Genomic DNA, 22,130 nt, shown 5'->3' with positions numbered 1-22,130 from the left:
GGGAATAAGGAAGTTTTACTTCCAGTGATAAGTGAAACTTTAAAAGCAAGATTTGGTGGTTCGCATCCAGTTGAAAGAAAAATAAGTGAAGTGGAGTAACTGATGGGGACTCCAGACAGAAGGAATCGCTCAGAGTGTGCCATGTCAATATGTTCGAAAGGGAAGGAAAACAAGAGGAGAATCTATTATTTATTACAACACAGAGGGAAGAGCCAAATTCAGAGGATTCTGAATTGGGCATTCGTCAATTCAATTTGGAAAATGAGGACTTTCTCAAAATTTAGGGTACATATTGAGTTATCTCACAGAGGAAAACCGAAATGGACTGGAAAAAAATGTTTTACTATTGGGGAGGTTAGTGATTAAGCTTTGAAGTACTAACATAATTGTGCAGGATGTAGACACAGGAGATATTGCTCCAATTCAGCAATATTCTAATGGGCATAACCCTCTAATGTTGACGCAGTTTAAAGGAGATTGAATACATGTTCCAACTCGACGTTTCGAAGTGAATTACAGTGACTGGAGCTCACCCATCATTCTGGCTGTCAAAACGAAATGGTTACCAACAGTTATGTTCGAACTATCGAAAAGTCATCGCAGTTACAGAGACTGGCGGATCTCTGATTCCACGTTTGGAAGACCGCGTTGAGAAAGTCAGACAAGAAACTTAGACTTGTAAGTTGGGTTTGCTCAGAACATACTGGCAGGTATATTTGTCAGGAAGAACAAAGGTAATTTCGGCTTTTGCAAAACTGAATGAACGGTATCAGTTTAAAGTTGTGCCATTTGCCATCAGAAATAGGCCAACCATAGTTCAGAGACAAACGAATAAGTTCACTGATGGATTGACCCATTTATCAGACTTGTTCACTCGACGTCGAAAGGTAGGCTTGGTGATAAACCTAGCCAAACGTTAATTTGCCAAATTGTAACTGACTTTCCTGGTGAATGCTATTGGACATAGACAAACAGTCCCACGGGATCCAAATTCAAAGTAAATCGGGTAGTTTCCCAAAATATCAGCAAATAGAGCTCTACTAAGGTTCCCGTCATTGAGTGGATTTTATCGAAAAACTGCCCCAAATTTTAGTAGTGTGGCTGCTCCAGGCACTGAATTGTTCAGGAAAGACAACACGTTTCAGTGCACAGCAGACTGTCAGAAGGCATTTGACAACCTGGAAGCTCTCTTATGCATTCTCCCAGTTTCACCCGTACCGAAAGACATAAAGTTGTTCAAGGTGGCTATCAACGCAAGTGTTGTGGGCGTCAATGCTGTGTTCTTGCAGGTAGATGACGAGAAGATAGAAAGAACTATCGGGTATTTCATTGGAAGATAAACATTCAGCAGCAGGAATAGTCGAACTTTGAGAAGGAGATTTTGTGCTTGGTATTGACACTACAATATTGTAGTGTTTATGTTACTGGTAACGTATATGAGACAGTGATATGCACCGATCATAACCCATTGCACTTTGAGGAAAATCTTAAGGACAAAAATGTCAGACTGATTGGTTGGAGCATGTATTTGGACGCGTTCAATTCGAAAATTGTGTATGTGGAAGGACAGGAAAACGTGATTGCCCACGCATTGTCGAAACTCTAATGAGAAACAGAGGCATTTAGTGGCAGTAGCAGTATCTCAACGTTTGAGGTAGGTCATCCTTGGTGTGAGGAAAACGGGTAGAGGTGACCATCAAGAAGTTAGTGACAAAATTCAATGAAGCGTTCAATAATCAGTTAACTTCACTGCAGTGTCTCGGATTAATGTAATTTTAGGGTCAGGTTTAGGCTGAAGTTTGGGTCACGAATAATTTTACTGTTTCACTGACAATGTCTGTTGCAGTTAACATTGGACTTGGATGAGGATTGTGTCAATTAAAGATTAGCAGTTGCGTAAAAGAAGAGGGAACAGAGAGAAAAGAAAATTGCAGCACAGGAACAGCCCTTGTGTCCCTCCAGACCTGCGCTGATTCACGTTCTCTGTGTAATGTCATCGTCTACTTTCTGGAGATTTGTATCCCTCCACACGCTGCCCATTCATGCATCTGTCGAGATGTATCTTAAAAGACGCTATAGCGCCCGCCTCTAGTATACCCTTTGGAAAGCGTTCCAGGTACCTACCAGTCTGTGTGTAAAAAACTTTCGACGTGTATCTCCCTTTAAACTTTCCCCGATCACCTTAAACTCATGATCCCTCATAATTTAGTTCTCCACTCTGGGGGAATTTTTTTTTTTCCATCCATCCTGTCTATATATCTCATGCTTTTGCAGCATTCAATCAGACCCCACTCAATCTCCGTCTTTCTAATGAAAATAAACCTAATCTACTCAACCTTTCTTCATGAGTAGCACCTTCCATACGAGTCAACATCCTGCTGAATATCCTCTGTACACTCTATAAATCAATCACATTCTTTTGGTAAAGTGACGACCAGAACTGTCCACTGAACCAAAGTTTCATGCAATTGTAACATTGCCTATCAACTCCAGTACTCAAGACACCATTCGATGAAGGAAAACATGCCATGTGCCTGCTTGACCACTCTGTATACTTCCGTTGCCACATTCAGTGTGCAATGGACGTTAACAATCTCTCTGTATATCACCTTGCATTTGCTCGGATTGACCCCATTAACCATTTCTCCGTCTAACTATCCATTTGATCCGTATTCTGCTGTATTTTCTGAAAGCTCCCTTCACTGTCTGCTCCTCCACCAATCTTAGTGTAATCTGCAAACCTGCTAATCAGACCACGTGCATCTTCCACCAAATCAGTGATATGACTATCACAAACAAGGTTGTTCCCAGAACGCAACCCAGTAGAACACAATTGGAGCTGAAAAATGTGTTGCTGGAAAAGCGCAGCTGGTCAGGCAGCATCAAAGGAGCAGGAGAATCGACGTTTCAGGCATAAGCCCTTCTTCAGGAATGGCTTATGCCCTAAAGGTTAAGCCCTTCTTTAAGCTCATTTTCATCCAAATGTGAATAGATCGGATCCCTTTGCATCTTCTTCAGCTGCATACCCTCCACTGATGTCAGGCTCACCGGTCTATATTTATCTGGAGTATTCGTGCCACACGTCAGAAACAAGGAGACAACATTAATAACTCTCCAGTCCTCTGGGTCCCTGTTCAAGTGTGCTGCAAAGATGTCTGTTAATACCTCAACTATTTCCTCTCTCGCTTCTCTCTTAAACCAGAGATACATCCCATCCGGACCTGGGGCCTTGGGATACTGTCATGTATTTTAGCATACTCAACACTTCCTCCGTCCATTCCTTAATGTTATACTTAACTTCCCTGATACATTTAATAATTTAACAGAGTCAGCTTAACCATGCATGCTGATGCAGCAGGCAGTGATGACAGCCAAAGGTATGCTGGCCTGTAAAGCGGGATGATTTTCTGTGTCAGAGTAAAGACGTCTTGCTGCAATTAAAGAGGGTCTTCATGAAGCCACACGTTAAGTATTTGATGTTCTCGTCTGAGGAAGAATATTCTTGCTGTTGAGGAAGACAAGCGAAAGTTCACCAGGCTGATTCCCATGTTGGCAGGACTCATATATAGCAAAAAACGAGATCGACTGGGCTTGTACTAACTGGAACTTAGTAGAATGAGGAGGGATCTCATTGAAACATATAACATGCCGATGATACTGAGCAGGTCGCGGAGGTCCAGGACGATGTACCATGGATTAGGAATAAGGGATATTCCATTAAATGTCTATACGAGGAAGATTTTCTTCACTTAGAGTTTTCCGAATCTGTGGAATTCTCTCCTCCAGGAAGCTGGTGATTGAATATTGTCGGGGGGAGGGGGATTGTGTATGTTTGCTCAAGTGGGTACATCCACATACTGAATCAGAATTTTTCTTGTACACACTCAACAAATTTCTTTTTTAAATTCCTGTCTAACTCTGTGTATTCTCCCTTCAGAATCTCAACCTGTTCCCTTCCAATATCATTTTTGCCAATGAGGACAATTGCCTCATGCTGGTCTGTCTCCCCCTTGAGAATATTCTGCATCCTGTCTGAGACATTCTTTTTCCTGGTACCAGGAAAACCACACACAATTCTGATTTTTCGCTGCTGGCCACAGAAACGTCTGTCTGTGCCTCGGACTCGGGAATCGCTTAACACAATTGGTCTCTTGAAACCCGACGTGACCCTCGTTGCATTAGAGTCAGTCTCAATCCCAGAAACTTGGCTGTTCGTGCTACGTTTCCCTGAGAATCAATTAACCCCCACATTTTTCAAACAGCATACTTGTTTGAACTGAGTATAGCAACAGAAGGATTCTGCACTGGCTGCCTAACTCTCTTACTTTCCTGGAGTTAACCCATCAATGTGACCGTATCTGAGACTTCCCCCGTTCTTATAACTGCCATCCATCACATAACATTGCTGTTGCGAATTCCTCATTGCTTCTAATTGTCTCTCCAACCGATCCATTCGATATGATAAGATTCGCAACCAACAGCATTTATTGCAGATATAATCCGCAGTAACCCTCAAACTCTCTTTCACCTCACACATCTGACGAGAAGCGCAAGTCACTCTACAAAAGGCCATTTTTGCTCCATCACAACCTACTGACCCAGAAAAAATCACGGTCTTATTCCTCAAAAAAAAACATTGCCCCAGTTTAAATTAATAGTTATGGCTTATATTTTTAGTTTAATCAAGAGACATATCGCAACAAAAACATATAATCAAGAAAGAACCCAGCGTACTCACTACTACAAACTTTCTGTAGATCTCACTTAAAATTAATACACTTACCTGATTCTGTGCTGTGAACCTCACCCAAACAGTTCCTCCAAGATCAGTTGTGAATTTCGCTGTTTGTTAATTTTCCCAGATGCACTCCAAAGTCCAGCGATACATGAAGTTAAACAGCAAAGGCAGTAACTGTGCAGGTCACTGTCAGTTACTTTCTCTCTCTCTCTCCTGCACTGACCTCACCATGTGCTTCCTTTGCGTGTCCTTCCCTCTTTTAAAACCGCTGTTGCTTTGACTGTTTTTTTTCCAAAGTTCCAAAACAGTGAAACAGCATATAAAACTGTAATTGCTGCTCCTGGAATTCGAGGAAATCACCTCCAACACCTAAAGTACCTCACTAAAGGAGCAGCTGTTACAGCCAGAATTTTTTCCGTCCTTCATCTTGGATAACCCAGAATCCTCAATAATAGATCATGATGATATTTTACCCATAGCGAACGTTTCTGAGACAAGAGGGCATTAGTTCAAAGTGAATTGTCACTGGTTTATGAAGTTCTGAAAATTTTTCATTCATCAAGGGAAGCAGAAATATTGACAGTGCTGCCTGAGATGGTGGTGGAGCCGGGTACTCTCGCAATGTTTGAGAAGAATGTGAATGTGCACATGGAATGCGAGGGCATAGTACACTGTGGACCAAGTGCAAGTAAAAGTGGTTAGTGTCATTTGATTACTCTTGGTGAGTGGAGATATGCCACGACAAAGAATCCCTTTCGATTCTGTATGAATGAATGCCTCTCTATGACACTAACATAGGCAGTGATGATTCATTGCAATTTACTGACAGTTTATTCAGTTTGTTTAGAAACAGCAAATCATTTCCAATGCATTCAATAATTAGATTTTAAAAATGCAAACCAGCCAACAGAGGCGAGTTTCCTGATATCAGAAGCAAACAATGTCTCGGTGCAAAATATTTCATTTTTGTTAAAATGACACGTGTAATGTCCTCATCTCTAAGTGAGTTATGTGCATTTCTTTATTTAATCTTCCTCTCCCTTCTGATTGGTGTTCGATCTTCTTGGTGAATGCTGTTCAATGAAGACATCTCCCTGAGAATCTAGAGATACCTTCCCAGAAAAACAGAATTCTGCTTCCTGGTAACTAATCCATTATTAGTGTCAATTCAAACTGCCCAGCACGCAATTCATACAGCCCCTGTGCAGTTACGAAAATGCAGCATCTGTCTCGCAAACGTTAGCCGCTGCATCGCATTTGCAGCATGGATTTGGCTTCCAAAATATTCTTCTATCCTAGTGTGGTTATTCCAGAATTGTACTCGGTGAGTTCTTGTGTGTTTCCCCCAAGTCTATTATCCTGATCACTCCTGTCTTAGTCGTAAACGAATGGAGCTCTCTTATATCAAATAACGTGTTATTTTCTGTATCGATCAATTGCCTGAAATCATATCGAAAACAGTCTTGAGCAAGGCAGTCATGATCAATATCCTCCTAACCTGCCTTCGTCTAGGCAGCAATGTCAAATCCATTTTCAGTCCATTTATATTAAAAAGAAGCAATTTAGAACAGGCTATGTTTGACACCAAATGGATTCGTGATGGTAGTTTTGGACTTCACAAAGTAATTTTGGACTTTGAACGTTGGTGCCTTTATTCAGAATGCTGTAGTCATAGCTATCTCACAAAAATATTCATGAGAGCATCATTGGCGAGATCAACATTGATTCCGCTTAACAGACTGCAGTTAGGTGTAACTCACATTGTTGTGTGTCCATCGTCGCACAGAGGCCAAACTGGTGGTGTCCTTCAGTCAATGACATGAGTGAACCAGACATTCGATTCATCGTCCTCAATAAAATGACAGCTCCAGATTTCGTCTCAATTCAACGTAAATTTTACCATGGCATGATTCAATTTAGGTCTGCAGAACAGTTCCACATTGTCACTCAATTACAGTACCACTGCATCATCGCTTCCCTTTGGATGAAGGCGCAATGAAATCTCATGCTGAATCGTAAAGACGAGGAATATTTTGTATTTAAAAACCACAATATTTAGCAGTTTCACACGTTACAGTAGAGAAACAGCCCTTCCTCACTACAGTCTTGGTTAGGACTTTTTTTGGATGAACACTGCTCTATTGCAATCATACAACGTTAGGTCAAGGATGCAGTAGGCAATTTTTATGTCAAAGGCCAAGGGGCCGGTGTTCATGTTCTGCACATCGCGACCAATTCACTCAGCAGCACGCGTCTCTCCAGCAAGATTCCAACGTGTCAACACAGGTCTGAGAGGGACATTCACATTCTCCGGAGCTGAAATCACTCGGATAATGAATAGCAATTCACGAAAGTGTGATGTGATGACCCCCGGCAAGACAAAAATGGCAAGTAAAAGCATAATGAATTTGAGGACCCCGGGATCAAAAAAGGCAAGATATAACTTTTATGCACATGTCTTGTGATTTCTGAATATGGCTGGTCAGGGAGCGTTAGTGGTTATGAATGCCTGTGTGATACGTGCTTTTCGTAGCCGAGGCATATACTTTACGAGTGTGCAGGTTATGAAGAGAACTGTATAACATTGATTTGGTTAAGTCACACACTTACAGTTTTACTTACAATTCCGGAATGCACACAAATTGTCACACTAGAAATGGGGCAGAGAGGAGATTTACGATTATATTAACTCGCCTGGCGAATTTCAGTTATGATGAGAGACCGAACAGACTGGATTCGTTATCGTGAAATAAGAGGAGTTTGAGAGAGCACAAGATTGGAATGTATACAATAATGAGGAGGAGATAGGAAGAAGACTTTCCCCTTCCTGGTGGGATCAGTGGCATGATTGGTGATTTTAGGTAATGGGCAGCAGGATCAATGTGTCCGTGAGGACCAGTGTTTTCATTGAGGTGCTCGTGGAATATGAAGCTCACTCTCCATGGAAGTGGGAGAAACAGAAACACTCAACAATTTCAGAAAGTATTCATCTGTGCAGCCACGATGCCAAAGCGATTGGCAAAGGGCTGGGGAACAGGAACAGAGTTTTGATCTGATTGCATTTGATTGTTGCATTCTAATGTGTAGAAGCTTTTTCTTTGTCCAATGCAATCGAGCTCAGAGACTCTCTGACGCTCCTGCCAACATTTAACAATAATGTCATAAGGACGCCTTATTAAGCTACTGTGAAAAGACCTTGCTGACTCCGCAGAGAGGATGGGACGTTCGTGGCTTATCCTGGAGGCATCCGCACAATTGCGATTGAATCTTGTTCCGTCCTCAACTCCTGGAGATCGTTCTAAATATCAACTACCTATTGTTCAGCAATTAACCATGCAGAGCGCAGCGATCACAAAAATCCATCCATTTCCCTCTTGCTTTCTGACCACAATTCAAACAAAGACAGAATTTTAACATTAGCCTCCGTCACTCAAATTAGAAGCCATACATTCAGATGCTGGCCACTCAGTCTTTCGAGCCTGTTACGTCCTTCAACGGATTGTCTGATAAACCTCAAATCACTTCTCTAATTTATCTCAATACCACATGATTCCCTTTTTGGAGTAATGATCTGTATTTCACAGCTTTGAAGACAGTTAATGATGAAACCTCAATAGTTATCTGCAGCTGATCATTCCACATATATTCCCAAATTCAGAGAGATTAAATTCTTCATCATCTGTCTAAACTCGATGGTTCGTACTCTTAAATTATGCCACCTGGTTCCACACTATCCCACAAGGAGAAACAAAGCCTCTTCATCTCCATTAGTAAACACTCTCTTGAGTGATTCAACAGTGACAACTCTCAGTTTTCTATATTCCAAAAGCAAATGGCACAATCATCTCAATATATGCTCATAATATCGTCCAATCATTCCCCGGATTAGCCCAGTAGAAATTCTCTGGACTGCCTCCGATGCCAGTATACTTGTTTCTTTCAAGACTGGATTGAAACTAATACTGGTCACAGTATTCCAGCTGTGATTGAACTCGTGCCTGTATTGTTCCAGCAAAATATCCCTACATTCATGCACCATTGCATCTGAAATAAAGGCCAACATTTATTTACCTAAACAATTACCCACTCAATGAAAGCAAACGATGGGATGTACTCTCCAGAGTTTTTTGCTCAGGGTTTCCACCTTCAGACCGAGGCAGGTGTGCTTCTCACTGTGCCAGTTCCTATCGTTCCTGCAGCTACGCATTGAAAACTTGATGGTATCTCCATCGCTCTGGACAACTGGTGAGCTATTTTGCAAATGACCTTAATGCTTTCCTGGATATCAGGGAGGAATCGAAAATGATAGCCGTTGATTGTACAGAAGAATAGTTCGTGGCTGAGAAAATTATATCCTAAGGTAACAAGCCTTGTCTAACAAAAAAGTACCATCCAAAAAGTTGTCTTGTGCCAGATTCTAGGGAACAACATTTCTTTTGTGCTCAAGCACTGTGTTTCGCGCTGTATGCAAATTGCCATTCCCCAAGGTTGGAATCTCACATGTGGTCTACTGAAATTCTGATCTCATTGGAATATTTTCTCTCATGTATTAATGCATCAGTAGTCCCATAGCCTTGCATAGAAAAGAGCGCTGATTGACCTTCATCGACTCCTGAGTTAGCAAAGTCTTAATTTTAAAACACTCTTCCTTTTTTCTGGACTCACTCCATGATTTGCCTCCCTCCCAGTCTTTGGATTCTTTTCAAGCAAAACGCCATTTTCCCACGACCCTTCGTGATCTCTGATTTGTCGAAATCTCCAGCTTTTCCCCACCTCTGCTTGATTTGAAACTTACCACCATTGAGCTGCAGAAACGTTGGAATTCCGTCCAAACCTCTGACAAACACTTCCCACCGAAAATCAGATCTATTTGACTAAACTGAGTTGAGATCATGTTCGTGTGTCATATTTTGATTTGACGTGGCACTGTAGAGGATACTTGAAATTATTCATGAGGCTAAGGACAGGACATAAATCGGCATTCACTAAAGGGGACACAGAAGTGTCATTTCTCCTCTTCCCCTCATCTGGCTAAAATGCAAGAATTCCAATAATGAAAAAAATGAACATTTCTGCAGTACCAGGATAACTGAATGACAATCCAAGCAACATGTGGATACATGTTTGACTGGTAAATCTCAATTTTGGTCCACCAACGAACTGGGAGTGGGTTGCAGTGTTAGACTTTTGAGGTATCCAGAAATGGATTGTCAAATGTCGATTTTTTTTTTAGTTTCGTCAGCTGTTATACCTGATTCTCATCTCCCTCACAATACCTTTTAATTTTGCAAATTAGATTTTGACTCAGTGGTGTGGGATTTTCGAGATCACTCCAGATGTTGGCAAAATGCCTCTCAGCAGGCCTGATTCACCGGTGAGCTTTACTTTCAACGGGAGACTCTCAGGGTCAAGTATCATTTTTTCGATCAACTTGAAGCATTTTAAAATCTCATTGGCTGCCCATTTTGGGACAAGATTAAAACTTCTGGAACAAAAGTGCAGTGCACTCCGGCCACCTCTCACCTCAGAGCGCAGAAAAAAGTGTTTTGAATCAACATGTTTATTCACACTGCACTCACTCCACGAATCTTCCTCTCAACATTACGTTCATTGTTTTTTTACTTCCAGCCATATTAATGCAGTTTCGAACCATAGTCTCGTTTGGAGATGAGGAAGGAGAAGACAAAGAGATGTTGGTGAGTGTGTTTGAGGCGCGAACAGGTGAATGCTGGGATGAAGGAAAACCTTTAATTATGTCGATATAATTGACCCATGTCAGCAATAGATTCACTATTTGCAAATTCACTTGTGTAAACACTCTGGGATGTTGATTGTCAGTCCTTGGATATTTGTCTGTAGAAGCACGGTGGCTCAGCGATTTCATTAACATTCTCTTCTATCAATTATTTCAAGCCAAGTTCTCTTCTAAGTCGCACTTACTCTAGTTTATTCTTCTTACTAAACGCCAGTTTTACATCATTTCCAGTAGGGGTATTTGCATATGACGTCTGAAGTGAAACATGAGTATAATTCGTCAGTCATCTCTTTGCTCCCCATTACACATACTCCCGTTTCTGAATCGGAACCAATACCTCATAAAACTGAAACCATAACGGACAAACCATCTTTTCGGCCAGTGATGTACCTCAGTGTTTTCTACTTTATTCATAATGCACTCTTAGTAATCTTGAGATCCCTACCTTTGCAGTCCTAAATTCAGTTTGCTTCCTGCATTTTTGATCTCGTTATTTCCTCCTATCATTTTTTTCCCAATGTGTAACCTGACCTATGGCTTTTCACCTTCTACTTTTAAGATGTGCTATAACGGTTCTGAGGCATTCATAAGTCAAACATCGGGGAGGCATCATCGTATTCTTGATTCTCGTTTGCGCGGATCCATCCTCCTCGTAATTGTTTGAACATTGCCTTTCAACTTATTTTGGATCATTCCCTTAGCAACACACACATCAGCGTGCAACGAAATTGGTTTTCGCTGCTTAATCCAAGAGAACATCTCTCTCAACACTACCTGAAGATGTATATCTTTTCTCAAGAAAATGCCCACGGGGGAGTCTCGCATGGCCTTTTTAGTCTTCTATCTCTACCAACAATACCTTTTCTGCTTGTGGAGTCTTAACCTGCGATGTGGCCATCTCGCTGCCTTGCTTTCTGCATTTCGCCCAGCTTCACAGTTGTTCTACAGTGACTTCAGACATTGCTCCAGTTACACAATCTGTACTTCCAGCAGTTACAACTGGAGACATTTCCTGCTCACAGCCTTGCCCGAGGCAGTGGAAATATTCCCGGCTTAGTCCGTATTCCTGCAGGAGCACACCACCGATTGTTGCTCTTCTGCCTGACTGACCCCGATATCTTGTACGTTTTAGAAGATACTATATATCGGATTCTCTGGTTCTTTAGTCAAGAATCAAGGGAATTTGGCAAAATTACACTTAATATTCCGTGATCTTTACTGTCACTTTTCATTTCGTTAACATGCAAGTTATGAAATGCGAGATTTTGTCGACACTGTAGCGCAGACGGAGGCCATTTCGACAATCATGCCTGCAACAAGTTTTCAAAATACATACTTTTTTCATACCAATCTCCTGTTCCTCCCTACAGACATGCATTACCTGTTCTTTACAACAGTAGTGTACATACACATTCTTCACTGTGATGATGACTGTTTTTTACTTGGTGTGTGAATTTCTTTAATTTTGCTTAGTTTTGAATGTCTTCACAATTAAACATAGATTTAAAATGTGTGTTCAATGCCCATGTTAATTTCTCCATTCTCATTGCTAATTCCGCACGTTCACCACTCATAATTGAATACTTTCCGTGTACATTCTTCCTTTTCTCTACCCTCGTGGAAGTTGAAATCATGTGCTTTGGAAACACTTCTGGATAATTTACTTTTCCACTCCTTTTTCCCATTTTGTAAAAGATCATTCATTGCTGATTTTCAAAACTTATTCATGCCAATACATTTTACCATATTGGTCACAACGTTGTTCGCTTTGATACAATCCTTAAATTTCATGTTTAGTCATAGAAGGTAGAACATAGAACATTACAGCACAGTGCAGGCCTTTCTCTCTCGATGTGGCGCCGACCTGTGAAACCAATCTAAAACCCATCTCACCGGCACAATTCGATTCTCATCCATATGCCAATCCTATGACCATTTAAATGCCCTTAAATTTGGCGAGTCGACTACTGTTGCAGGCAGTGCATTCCACTCTCCTACTCCTCTCTGAGTCAAGTACGTCTGACATCCATCCTATATCTAGCACCCCTCAACTTAAACCTATGTCCCTTAGTGCGAGCAATCGCTCTTCAAGGAAAAGCGTTCTGGATGATGCATCCTTTTCATTAGAGAATCTCTCGGTGAAATGTATGCCGTTTCAGAGACCTAAAAGCCTCCTTAAACGTCTAGTACTGCTTCTTTACCGAGATGAGATTTCATTTCGTTTTTAATTCCCCCCGTCGACAGGACTGAACCCTGCTTTCATGGGTTTATGTGTGTGCTATGCAAATTCCAGGAACAAGATTCAAATCAAAGTGTCCCACATAAACAAAAACTGATGATATTTCATCATGTCACAATCACTGTTGATTCGACAATATGGAGGCAAACCAGCTTCCCTATTTATCTTTGTTATGCTTAAATTCATACACACAAATGCACACATGCATGAGGATGCACACTCTTGAGCAAGTGTACAGATAAACGAGTGCAGAAACAGAAATAGCCGCGGCAAAATAAAGAGGCAAAATCGTAAGTTCCAATATTTGAATGGAAGTCACCAGCGAATGTGGTTGCAGGATTGATTTCTTATAGCGCAATTCTTTAATCGTTTTCAAAATTTGATACATTTCAATATTACAGCAAAGGGATAATTGACAATATTCTTGAAATGTTCTCTGAACTTAGTTTGTGTCAAGACATATATTGCAGTGTTTGTACAACAACTGAGCAGCTGGAGCATGTAGCCCAGTTCCCTTACAAAAACTGGCAGCTTCTTAGACAGATATCTCAGATAAAACAGTCGTCTATTTATGGAAAACACCATTGATACTAACCAGAACAGAATAATATTGATTGACAAAAGGAACAACAAAATTATTGAATTCCTTCGATTGTTCATCTCTGTGTCTCTGGTGGTCTTTCTGTTCCTTTGGTGATGGAGCCTCCTTCGGGATCTGCTGGCCACGATAATATGCTTGACCGTTAAACCATTGAGAAGCAGAATGAGTATAAAAGCAACTCCTGGGGTGAGTAGATAATGAAATAACTCAATTGCGCCCCACAATGAAGAATACCTGATACGTCGTGGCAGCCAGCAGAACCAGGGTCCACCCATCTGACTATACTGACCTGTATACATAAAATACCAAGAAATGTTCTTCAAACAACTCATTCCAGTCACAGTTCCCAGAACCACTGACGGTGTTTTCACACGGCAGTATTCATTTTTCACTTTTGGGCAACAAATACTCACGAATCGATCAAAGGTGAAAGTAACTGTGAACCAGACAGAACAGTCAGTGGCGGCATGGAGCAGGACAGCGTGGATGTTACAAACAGGAACGTTTTCTAAGAAATGGTGCTCTACCTTATAGAGGAATAGAATGCGTCGCAGGATTAGATCAGTAATGACGACGAGTAAATCCACCATTGTCATAGCCATCAGGTAGTGAGTGACGCCTTGGGAGAGATCACACTTTCTCCGGGAGAGAATTATGATGGTTATTACGTTAGCTGAGGAACATAAACAGTGAAGTTATTGGTTCTGCTCGGATCAAAGAGATCAGATTTCCATGCTACTTCATGTGACATACAAATAGGATACTGTTATATTGTTCTACCAAATGTTTATCACAGTATTGGGGTTTTCTGTTGCAGCTCGTAGTTGACCTCACATAATTTGATTACAAATGAAAATGTGGGATAAGGTAAATCGAGTGGTTTTCGTCATGTATAACTCTATGACTGTATGTTATAATGCATGTTGCTGAAATTGGTAAATCCCACAGAAAATAGGTGTGATGTTGTTAAAGTCACTCGAAGTCACGTCAGTCGGATATGATGTCCGCACTTTGATCATGATGATTTTTCTTGGGTAGTTTGATTTTGCCAGTGTTGTCCTTTCCCTTAGAATTCCTGAGTACCCATGTGTAATTGTGAATAATCCATTCTGGATTATGAAGACTGAATAGCAATCAACGACTCAGTATTGGAGTGTTGGAAACGGACATAGTCACTTTTTCTGAACTGTCATGCAGAGATGGTAGCGACTGCGTGCAGGCTCTAAATGGGCAATTGCTCACTTTTGGAGGTAAAAACAATGACTGCAGATGCTGGAAACCAGATTCTGGATCAGTGGTGCTGGAAGAGCACAGCAATTCAGGCAGCATCCGAAAAGCTTCGAAATCGACGTTTCGGGCAAAAGCCCTTCATCAGGAATTGCTCACTTTCGTTTACTCATAGAATATTCTCTACCTACTTGGACCAGTGCCGCTCTGACATCATTCTACGACCTGACATCATCATACCAATGTAGTGCACTCAACAAAAACCCAGCTGACAACTTTAAAAATCAATCACACTATCAACAATATGCACTGCTGCATCTCCAAGACACGACTTCGATAATACCGTTCAAATCAATGACCACGACCTGTATAATGCAATGGCGCCAAAGGGAATGTTTGGGTATCTGTGACCAGAAGGAAAGAGTGTAGATTCACTTTGACAACTGATTTAAATGCATGGCGATTACAATAATGTGTCAGTATTTACTCAGTAAGAGAAATGAGATAGCGACATTTAAATTACCGACAGCGGGAATCAGAGACTCGTCAGGCTGACCAGAGGCAACAATTGAATGTCAAGCACGGTAATATATTTGCTCAGAGTTTGTCAATAATAAACCGCGGAATCATCAGATGCAGCAATGTTAGCACAGTAACGCCAGGGTGGATACATATTGGAAAGACTTACCAAGGAGACCAACAATAGCGAGAATAGGATAATAAACCAGTTGAATGTATTGAAGGGCTCTTTCAATGCGACGTATTAGACTCAATCGGTCAAATTGTACAGACGAGTGACTCATTCCAAAGACAACCCTTGCTATTGTTGTGCCGTTCCAGTCTATGTTTCTCACTTTCCATGTCTTTGCATCACCGTACCAAGTCGCTGTTCCCCCATTCCAAGCTGTTGTTGTACTATTCCAACTCAGTGTCCTTGGATCGCAGTCCATTGCTGGGTCTATGCAGTTGACTGTAGTTAGATTTAAATTCATTTTTTCATCGTTGTGATATATTGTTCAAATAGTGATCTAGGTACTTGCATTGCTCATCTCTGTTCGTGTTGGGTGTGCTGCTCTCACTGACAGTGTCGCAAACATATCGAAGGATGGCCTTATTATTCCAGAAGGGCAGACTCCGGTTGCACAATTACGGTCCGTGGAGACTGACATTCATGAGACCGATTACATGAAACGATTCATTTAACTCATTTCACTCCATAATTCCCTCTCCCAGAATGAAGGGATTTACTTCCTAGTATACTGAGAACAGAATAATACAATTCGGGAAATTCTGGCTGTAAGAGGAGACTGGAACTAGAGGCTGAAGCAACGCATGTGTTTAGTTCTGTGCAAGAAATAGAAAGAATAGGTCTTGAATCGACACGGTAGTCCACAAGCTGGAAGGTACGTCCTAAGTCGCCATAGCCAGACATGATGAAAAGAAGGTGTGATCAGTACTTAAATGAACATGGATATATCGGGTGTTTCATCCTGTGCAGATCACCCCATCCCACACGTGACGAATATTGTCTGATATTCCAGATAACCGTAGGAAACAGTCATGTTAACCTCGGTGGAAGTATATATTTTCCTGCCAAGGTTACCAGAACTGTGCATAATACTCAAGGCACAGTCTCACCATTGTTCTCTGCCAATGAAACATCAAGACTTCTTTGATCCGGTGCTCAATTTCTCTTGTGATGAATAAAGACAGAATATTGGCTTTCCCACCTTCTTCCCAAACTGCTGCCTCACAGCGCCAGTGACCTGGCTTCGATTCCAGCCTCGGCCAACAGACGGTGTGGAGATGGCACATTCTCCACGTGTCTGCGTGGATTCCCTCTGGTTGCTCCTCCGAGAAGCCAAATGTTGAGGTGAATTGCATTGCAAAATTGTCCATATTGTTCAAGGGGTCTGTAGGTTATGTGCATTAGTCAGGGGGATATGCAGAGTAGCAGTAGCGGAGAATGTGTCTGGATGGATTACTCTTCAGAGAGTCGGTGACGGCATTTCGCCCCAAATGTCCTGTTTCCACAGTGAAGGATTGCATGATATCTCTTAGTCACAGACCATGAGGACCGCACGGGTGTCTTTAGCCACTGGTGATTTCCAAATATTTGGTTTCATTGGTATTAACAACTTCGATACCAACGTGAGGCGTTACTTGATTGATTACATGTTTTTTGTGAGTGTTTATCTGTTTACTATCGTGGTTATTCACTGAAGAATATTCAGCAGTTCTGCAAATTTTCTTTAAATACTTCTCAGTTATCTGTGAATTGTGTTGTTTGTTATTTTAGGGAATTTTAACTTCGCAAATATCGACTGGGCTGTTGGAGTGTTATTGGCTTGAACGGAGAGGAAATAGTTCAGAACATAAGAAAATAACAACATAAGAAATAGGAGTAGGCGTCGGCAATCTGGCCATTCGAGCCCATTCTGCAGTTCAACAAGATCAGGGCTGCTCTTATCGGGTGTCAGAACCAGTTACCACCCTCTCACCTTAACCCTTAATTCCTTGACGTTAAAAAAAACTATCCTATCATTTAAAAAAAAAGAACTTTCAATGGGGAAGCCTCAACCACATCATTGAGCATGCATTTCCACAGTTTAACAATCCTCTGGGTGACGATGTTCCTTCTCAATCCGGTCCAAAATCTAGTTCCCTTATTTTGAGGCTGTGCCATCTTGTCCATTCTTTTATGCACCATTAAAAACATATTCTCTGTTTCCATACTATGTAAACAATGACTTCACTGTTTTAAATGTTTGTTAAGGAGCCCACCTCACTGTTCTAAACTCCAATGAACATAATTCCAATCCAGGCAGAAGTGGGTACTGCAGATGCTGGAGATTAGAGTCAGTATTCCAGTGGTGCTGGAAAAGCACAGCAGAACATACAGCATTCGAGAAGCAGGAGAATTGACGCTTTGAGCATAAGCCCTTCGTTAAGAATGACTTGATCAAGAGCATATTTTGAATGTTCGATTCTCCTTCTCCAAGGATGCTGCCTGACACGCTGTGCTTTCATAGTACGACGTTCTCGACTCTGATCTCCAGAATCTGCAGTCCTCACTTTCTCCTATTGAACCTGCAGACCCACCTTCTATGGATCGTGGAAAAGGACACCCATTTCACTCTTCACAGCAAAATGTGTACCAGAAAATGTTTTGTCCGAACGTGTTATTAAATCTAAGAAGAATCCAGGGTAATACAGACCAATGAGCTGAACATCTGTTGTGGACAATTGTTGGAAAGAAATCTGAATAATCGGATTTTCGGTACAGTGGTATGTCATAAGGATCAGTGCCTGCCCCACTGCTTTACATCACGTGTATAAATAATTAGGATGTGAACATACGAGACATGATTACTAAGCTTGCAGATGACACCAATACTGGATTTATAGCTGACAGGAAGGAAGTTTACCTCAGAGTACAACGGGATTTCGATCAAATCTGCCAGTGCATGAGTATTGGCAGGTGGATTTTAATTTAGATAAACGTGAGATGCTGCACTTTGAAAAGGCAAATCAGGGCAAGACTCATACAGAAAGGTGAATGTACTGATTCGTATTGCCAAATAAAGAGAGGATGGAGTGCAGTTTCAGATTTCCTTGAAGTAGTAGTCGCAGTTGGATGGGATTGTGAAGAATGCCTTTGGTATGGTTGCCTTTACTGATCAGTTCAATCAATGGAACAGGTCACGTTTCAGTAATGTACAGAACATTAGTCAGGCCACTTGTAGAAAAATGCGTGCAATTATTGTCTCCCTGTTAAATGAAAGTATTTGCAAACTTTAAAAGAAAAAAAAATTAAATGGGCTTTGCCAGCGAGAAAGAGTTTAGGCTTTTGGTAGAAACCCCGAAGGTTGCATTTATTTTCAGCAAGCAGGGTTACTTGATCCATGGCTGTAAAGGTATGATAGGCATGAATAGCCAAGGTCTTTTCTCGAGTGTTAGGGGAGTCCAATACCAGATAGTTAAGATTTAAGGGGAGTTGGGAAAGATTTAATAGGCACCGAAGTGGCAACGTTTCCTACAGAGGGTGCTGGTGCATTGAATGTGCTGCCAGAAGAAATGATGAAGGCTGCTAACTTGCAACATTTATAAGGAATTTGAATGGATATATGAAGAGGAAGTGGTCAGAGGGATATGGAGTAAATGTTGACAAATGTAAATAGATATATTTCAGATATTTCTTCGGCATGTACGAGTTGGACATAAGAGTATGTATCCATGCTGTGCAGCGCAATGAATCCAGACAGCAAAAGGACATTACTTAAGTGACGGACAAGAAAACTCAGCTAAAATTTGGGATAATGTCAACGGTTCCATTCAAACAATTTTTAACCCAGTTTCAGAAACCATGCATCAGAGAAATGAAGTCAAAGGAATTTACACACCTTATTCCCACTCCTAACCGTTCAACGTTATTGACACCTTTGAAGTTATTTCCCATCAATAATGGAGGGAACCTAAGTCGAGATTTTGCTGAAATTCACGTCGAAGAAGAATGGGTGCTCAAATTTTCATGTTTCTGGACCAACAGATTTCCAAATCTAACTCTCGTGGTTTCACGCTGAATCTTTCCGACAATGTAACGATGCTCTTCATCGCCCGAGCAGCCTTCCAGGGGAAAGGCGAAACTTCTTTCCAAGCCGAACTTCTATATTCTATGAACTGAATGGAAATCCAATGTCAGATGTTGTTGCATGAAAGGGTTTGTGATCACCAGCACTATTAATCGCCTGTCGGGAATCTTTTAGCAGTTTATTAGGTTTGTTCCACAAAAACTGTTCAGCCCGTTTACAGGAACTAAGCACGTAACGAAATGATAAAAGCTTGCCAATTCGGATTATTATATTGACACCAAAGGACGATCATGCTCTCGGTACGTTTTCTTTTAAGTCTCGTTAAATTAGTGGGAACAGTATCCTGTTGTCCACTTGAGGAATTAGCGAACATTTCCCTCTATCTCCATCCTCTCCTCCTGCTCTATCTTCCATCTGTCTGGTGGAGAACTATTCCAGTATCCCTGACCGAAAAAAATAACCCCCTCCACCTCGAGATGACCCTAGTTTTGGTTCATGTTCAGATGCACCAGAGTCGATTTGAATTGGCTATCGTGAAGTATCTCAAGCATGCAGTCTGCTTTCTAACCTCTGCTGCCCTCTGTTTAGAACACATTTGCATTCGCCAAATCCCTTGCCGTCTGTATCTTTATTTCAGCACGGAATTGATCTCATCTTTGTTGGCTTCCCAAAGCACTTCCTGCTCTGATTTCTCCGCGCTGATCATGGAAATTATTTAATATATTTCGAACAGCCGTTATTTTCTCTGTTTCAGACAATTCACTGAATGTTTTCGAAAAACCATTGCCAGAGAACATCTTCTTCTGATGTCAAATGTTACTTTTACCGAACCGAAATCGTCGGAGGCTTACCTGATCTTTTTTCTAAGGCCAAAGTGAGGTCTGCGGATGCTGGAGATCAGAGTCAAGGTGAGAGTGGTGCTGAGAAAGCAAAGCAGGTCAGGCAGCATCCGAGGAGCAGGAAAATCGACGTTTCGGGCAAAAGCCTTTCATCAGGAATGAATCAGGGAGCCTCCGTGGTGGAGAGAAAATGGGAGGGAAGTGGTGCTGGGGCGAACGTAGGGAAGGATATAATATGTGGGTGGAGGTGTAGTTGAAAGTGATAGGTCGGTGATGAGGGTGGAGTGGATAGGTGGAAAGGATGATTGCAAGGTAGGACAGGTGATGAGGATGGTGCTGAGCTGTCAGCTTCGAACTGGAGTAAAGTGGGGGGACGGGAAATGAGGAAATTGGTGAAATCCACACTTATGCCCTGTGGTTGAAGAGTTCAGAAGCAGAAGATGAGGCGTTCTTCTTCCAGGTGTCTGAAGGTGAGTGAGTGGCGGTGGAGGAGGCCCAGGAGCGACATGTCGTAAGCAGATTGGGAGGGGGAGTTGAAATGTTTTGCCACAGGGTGTTCGGAGATATTCCATCAAGCACTCTGCAAGAAGGCATCCACTCTCACCAATGCAAAGAAGATCGCATCAAGTGCAACAGATGCAATAAATGAAATTGGTAGGTGTGTAAGTGAAGTGCTGATGGATGTGGAAGTCTCCTTAGCGGCCTTGGATGGAGGTGAGGGAGGAGGTGTGAGCGCAGGATTTTCAATTCCTGCGGTGGTTGGGAAGATGACAGGAGTGTATGATAGGTTGTTGAGGGCCGTGGACCTGACCAGGTAGTCACGGAGAGAACGTTCTTTGCAGAAAGTGGATAAGGGTGGGGAGGGAAATATATTCCTGGTGTTGGGTCTGTTCGTAGGTGACGGAAATGTCGGTGGATAATGTGGATTATGCAGAGGTTAGTAGTGTGGAAAGTGATGACGGGGGGTTTCTGTCCTTGTTGCCATTGGAGTTTTGGGGTTTGAGCGGATGAGTGGGAAGTGGATGAGATATGTTGGAGGCCATATTCAACCATTCCCTTCCCAAGTGCTGGGAAGTAATACTACTTTCGCAATGTCAGGGGAAAAGTCATAAACAGACAACACCAGGTTGTATTCCAACAGGTTGATTTGGAAGTACTGCTGCTCCTTCGTCAGTTAGCTGGATGGTCAGAACGCTTTCTAATGAGCAGACTCTGTCACTTATAAACGCACACACTCCCCACACTCAATGTTTCTCTCTTACTCACACTCAATCACATGCATATATAAGTCAAGGTAAAATTGCACTTGGACGTTTACATTTGGAGAGGGGTACATTCTGTTCAGACAAGCACTATCTGTCGGCAGTCAGTCAATGTCAAATTTTATAAATTTCTAATTTGAAAGTACAACCGGTCTGAGTCAAGTTTGGAACTCAGACAGACTCTAAATGCAACAATTTAAATATATTGTCTGAGCTGAGATGGCGACTTTAAAAATAACCCGAATTTATCTTGGGACTGCATCGTGAAAGAAATGTTTGAATTTACATATTTAACAATCGAAAACAGAGTTCCCGTTCCAAGTGATTAAAACCCGAACAGCAATATAGGTTTGTGCAATGTGTTGCAACACCCGTATGACACTTTAGTCTTTTACCATATATTCTGAAAACTTGAATATTCAATTACACCTGTTGGACAATAACCTGGTATGTGTAATTTTGAACTTTATCCACCCCAGTCCAAAACCAGCACTTCCTCATTGTGACTCCGGTAAAGACATTATGTTGCCCATGTTGTTCTTCTTTTAAACGTGCTCCTGTCCTTATGGAGGCAGTATATTGGTGAAAGAAACAAACTTAGAAGATAGGAGGACAGTTGGTCACTCAACTGATCTGACCTGCTCCGCCTTTCATTTTGCTCCTGACAGATCATTGACCACAATGCCATAATGCCACCTTCCTGATATCAAGGAGAACTTCTGCCCACAGATAAAATTTGATTGCCTTCTTGCAAATACATCTTAATTTGGTCTCAACCACTTGTTGTGGTGGGAAACTCCTTAGGTCCGCCATTCTGTGCGTGGTCAAACTTCTCCTCATTCCAAAATTAATTGTTTGAATGATTTTGTTGAGAGGT

At 41.7% G+C, this 22,130-nt stretch overlaps 1 protein-coding gene across 1 annotated transcript; it reads right to left on the bottom strand.

The window, feature by feature from the left end:
• Positions 1 to 13,104: 13,104 nt before the first annotated feature.
• On the bottom strand, positions 13,105 to 15,363 carry LOC148134896 (uncharacterized). Its single transcript, XM_087985404.1, has 2 exons — positions 15,249 to 15,363; positions 13,105 to 14,006 (listed from the first exon to the last, which is right to left on the bottom strand). Exons 1-2 carry the CDS (start codon positions 15,361 to 15,363, stop codon positions 13,105 to 13,107), a joined length of 1,017 nt encoding a protein of 338 aa, XP_087841530.1.
• Between the last annotated feature and the right edge of the window lie 6,767 nt (positions 15,364 to 22,130).

The sequence above is a fragment of the Chiloscyllium plagiosum genome, unplaced genomic scaffold (assembly GCF_037043375.1).
Source record: "Chiloscyllium plagiosum isolate Xiang-an unplaced genomic scaffold, Cpla_swu_hap1 HiC_scaffold_52, whole genome shotgun sequence".
NCBI classification, from domain to species: domain Eukaryota; kingdom Metazoa; phylum Chordata; class Chondrichthyes; order Orectolobiformes; family Hemiscylliidae; genus Chiloscyllium; species Chiloscyllium plagiosum.
This window is presented reverse-complemented; position numbering and strand designations above follow the sequence as displayed.

Excerpts from the sequence above, each read along its gene's own strand:
- LOC148134896 (XM_087985404.1), bottom strand. The coding sequence starts at position 15,363 with ATGAGTCACTCGTCTGTACAATTTGACCGATTGAGTCTAATACGTCGC. Across the intron at positions 14,007-15,248 it reads CGCTATTGTTGGTCTCCTTG|CTAACGTAATAACCATCATA; the intron begins GTAAGTCTTTCC and ends TATGTTCCTCAG.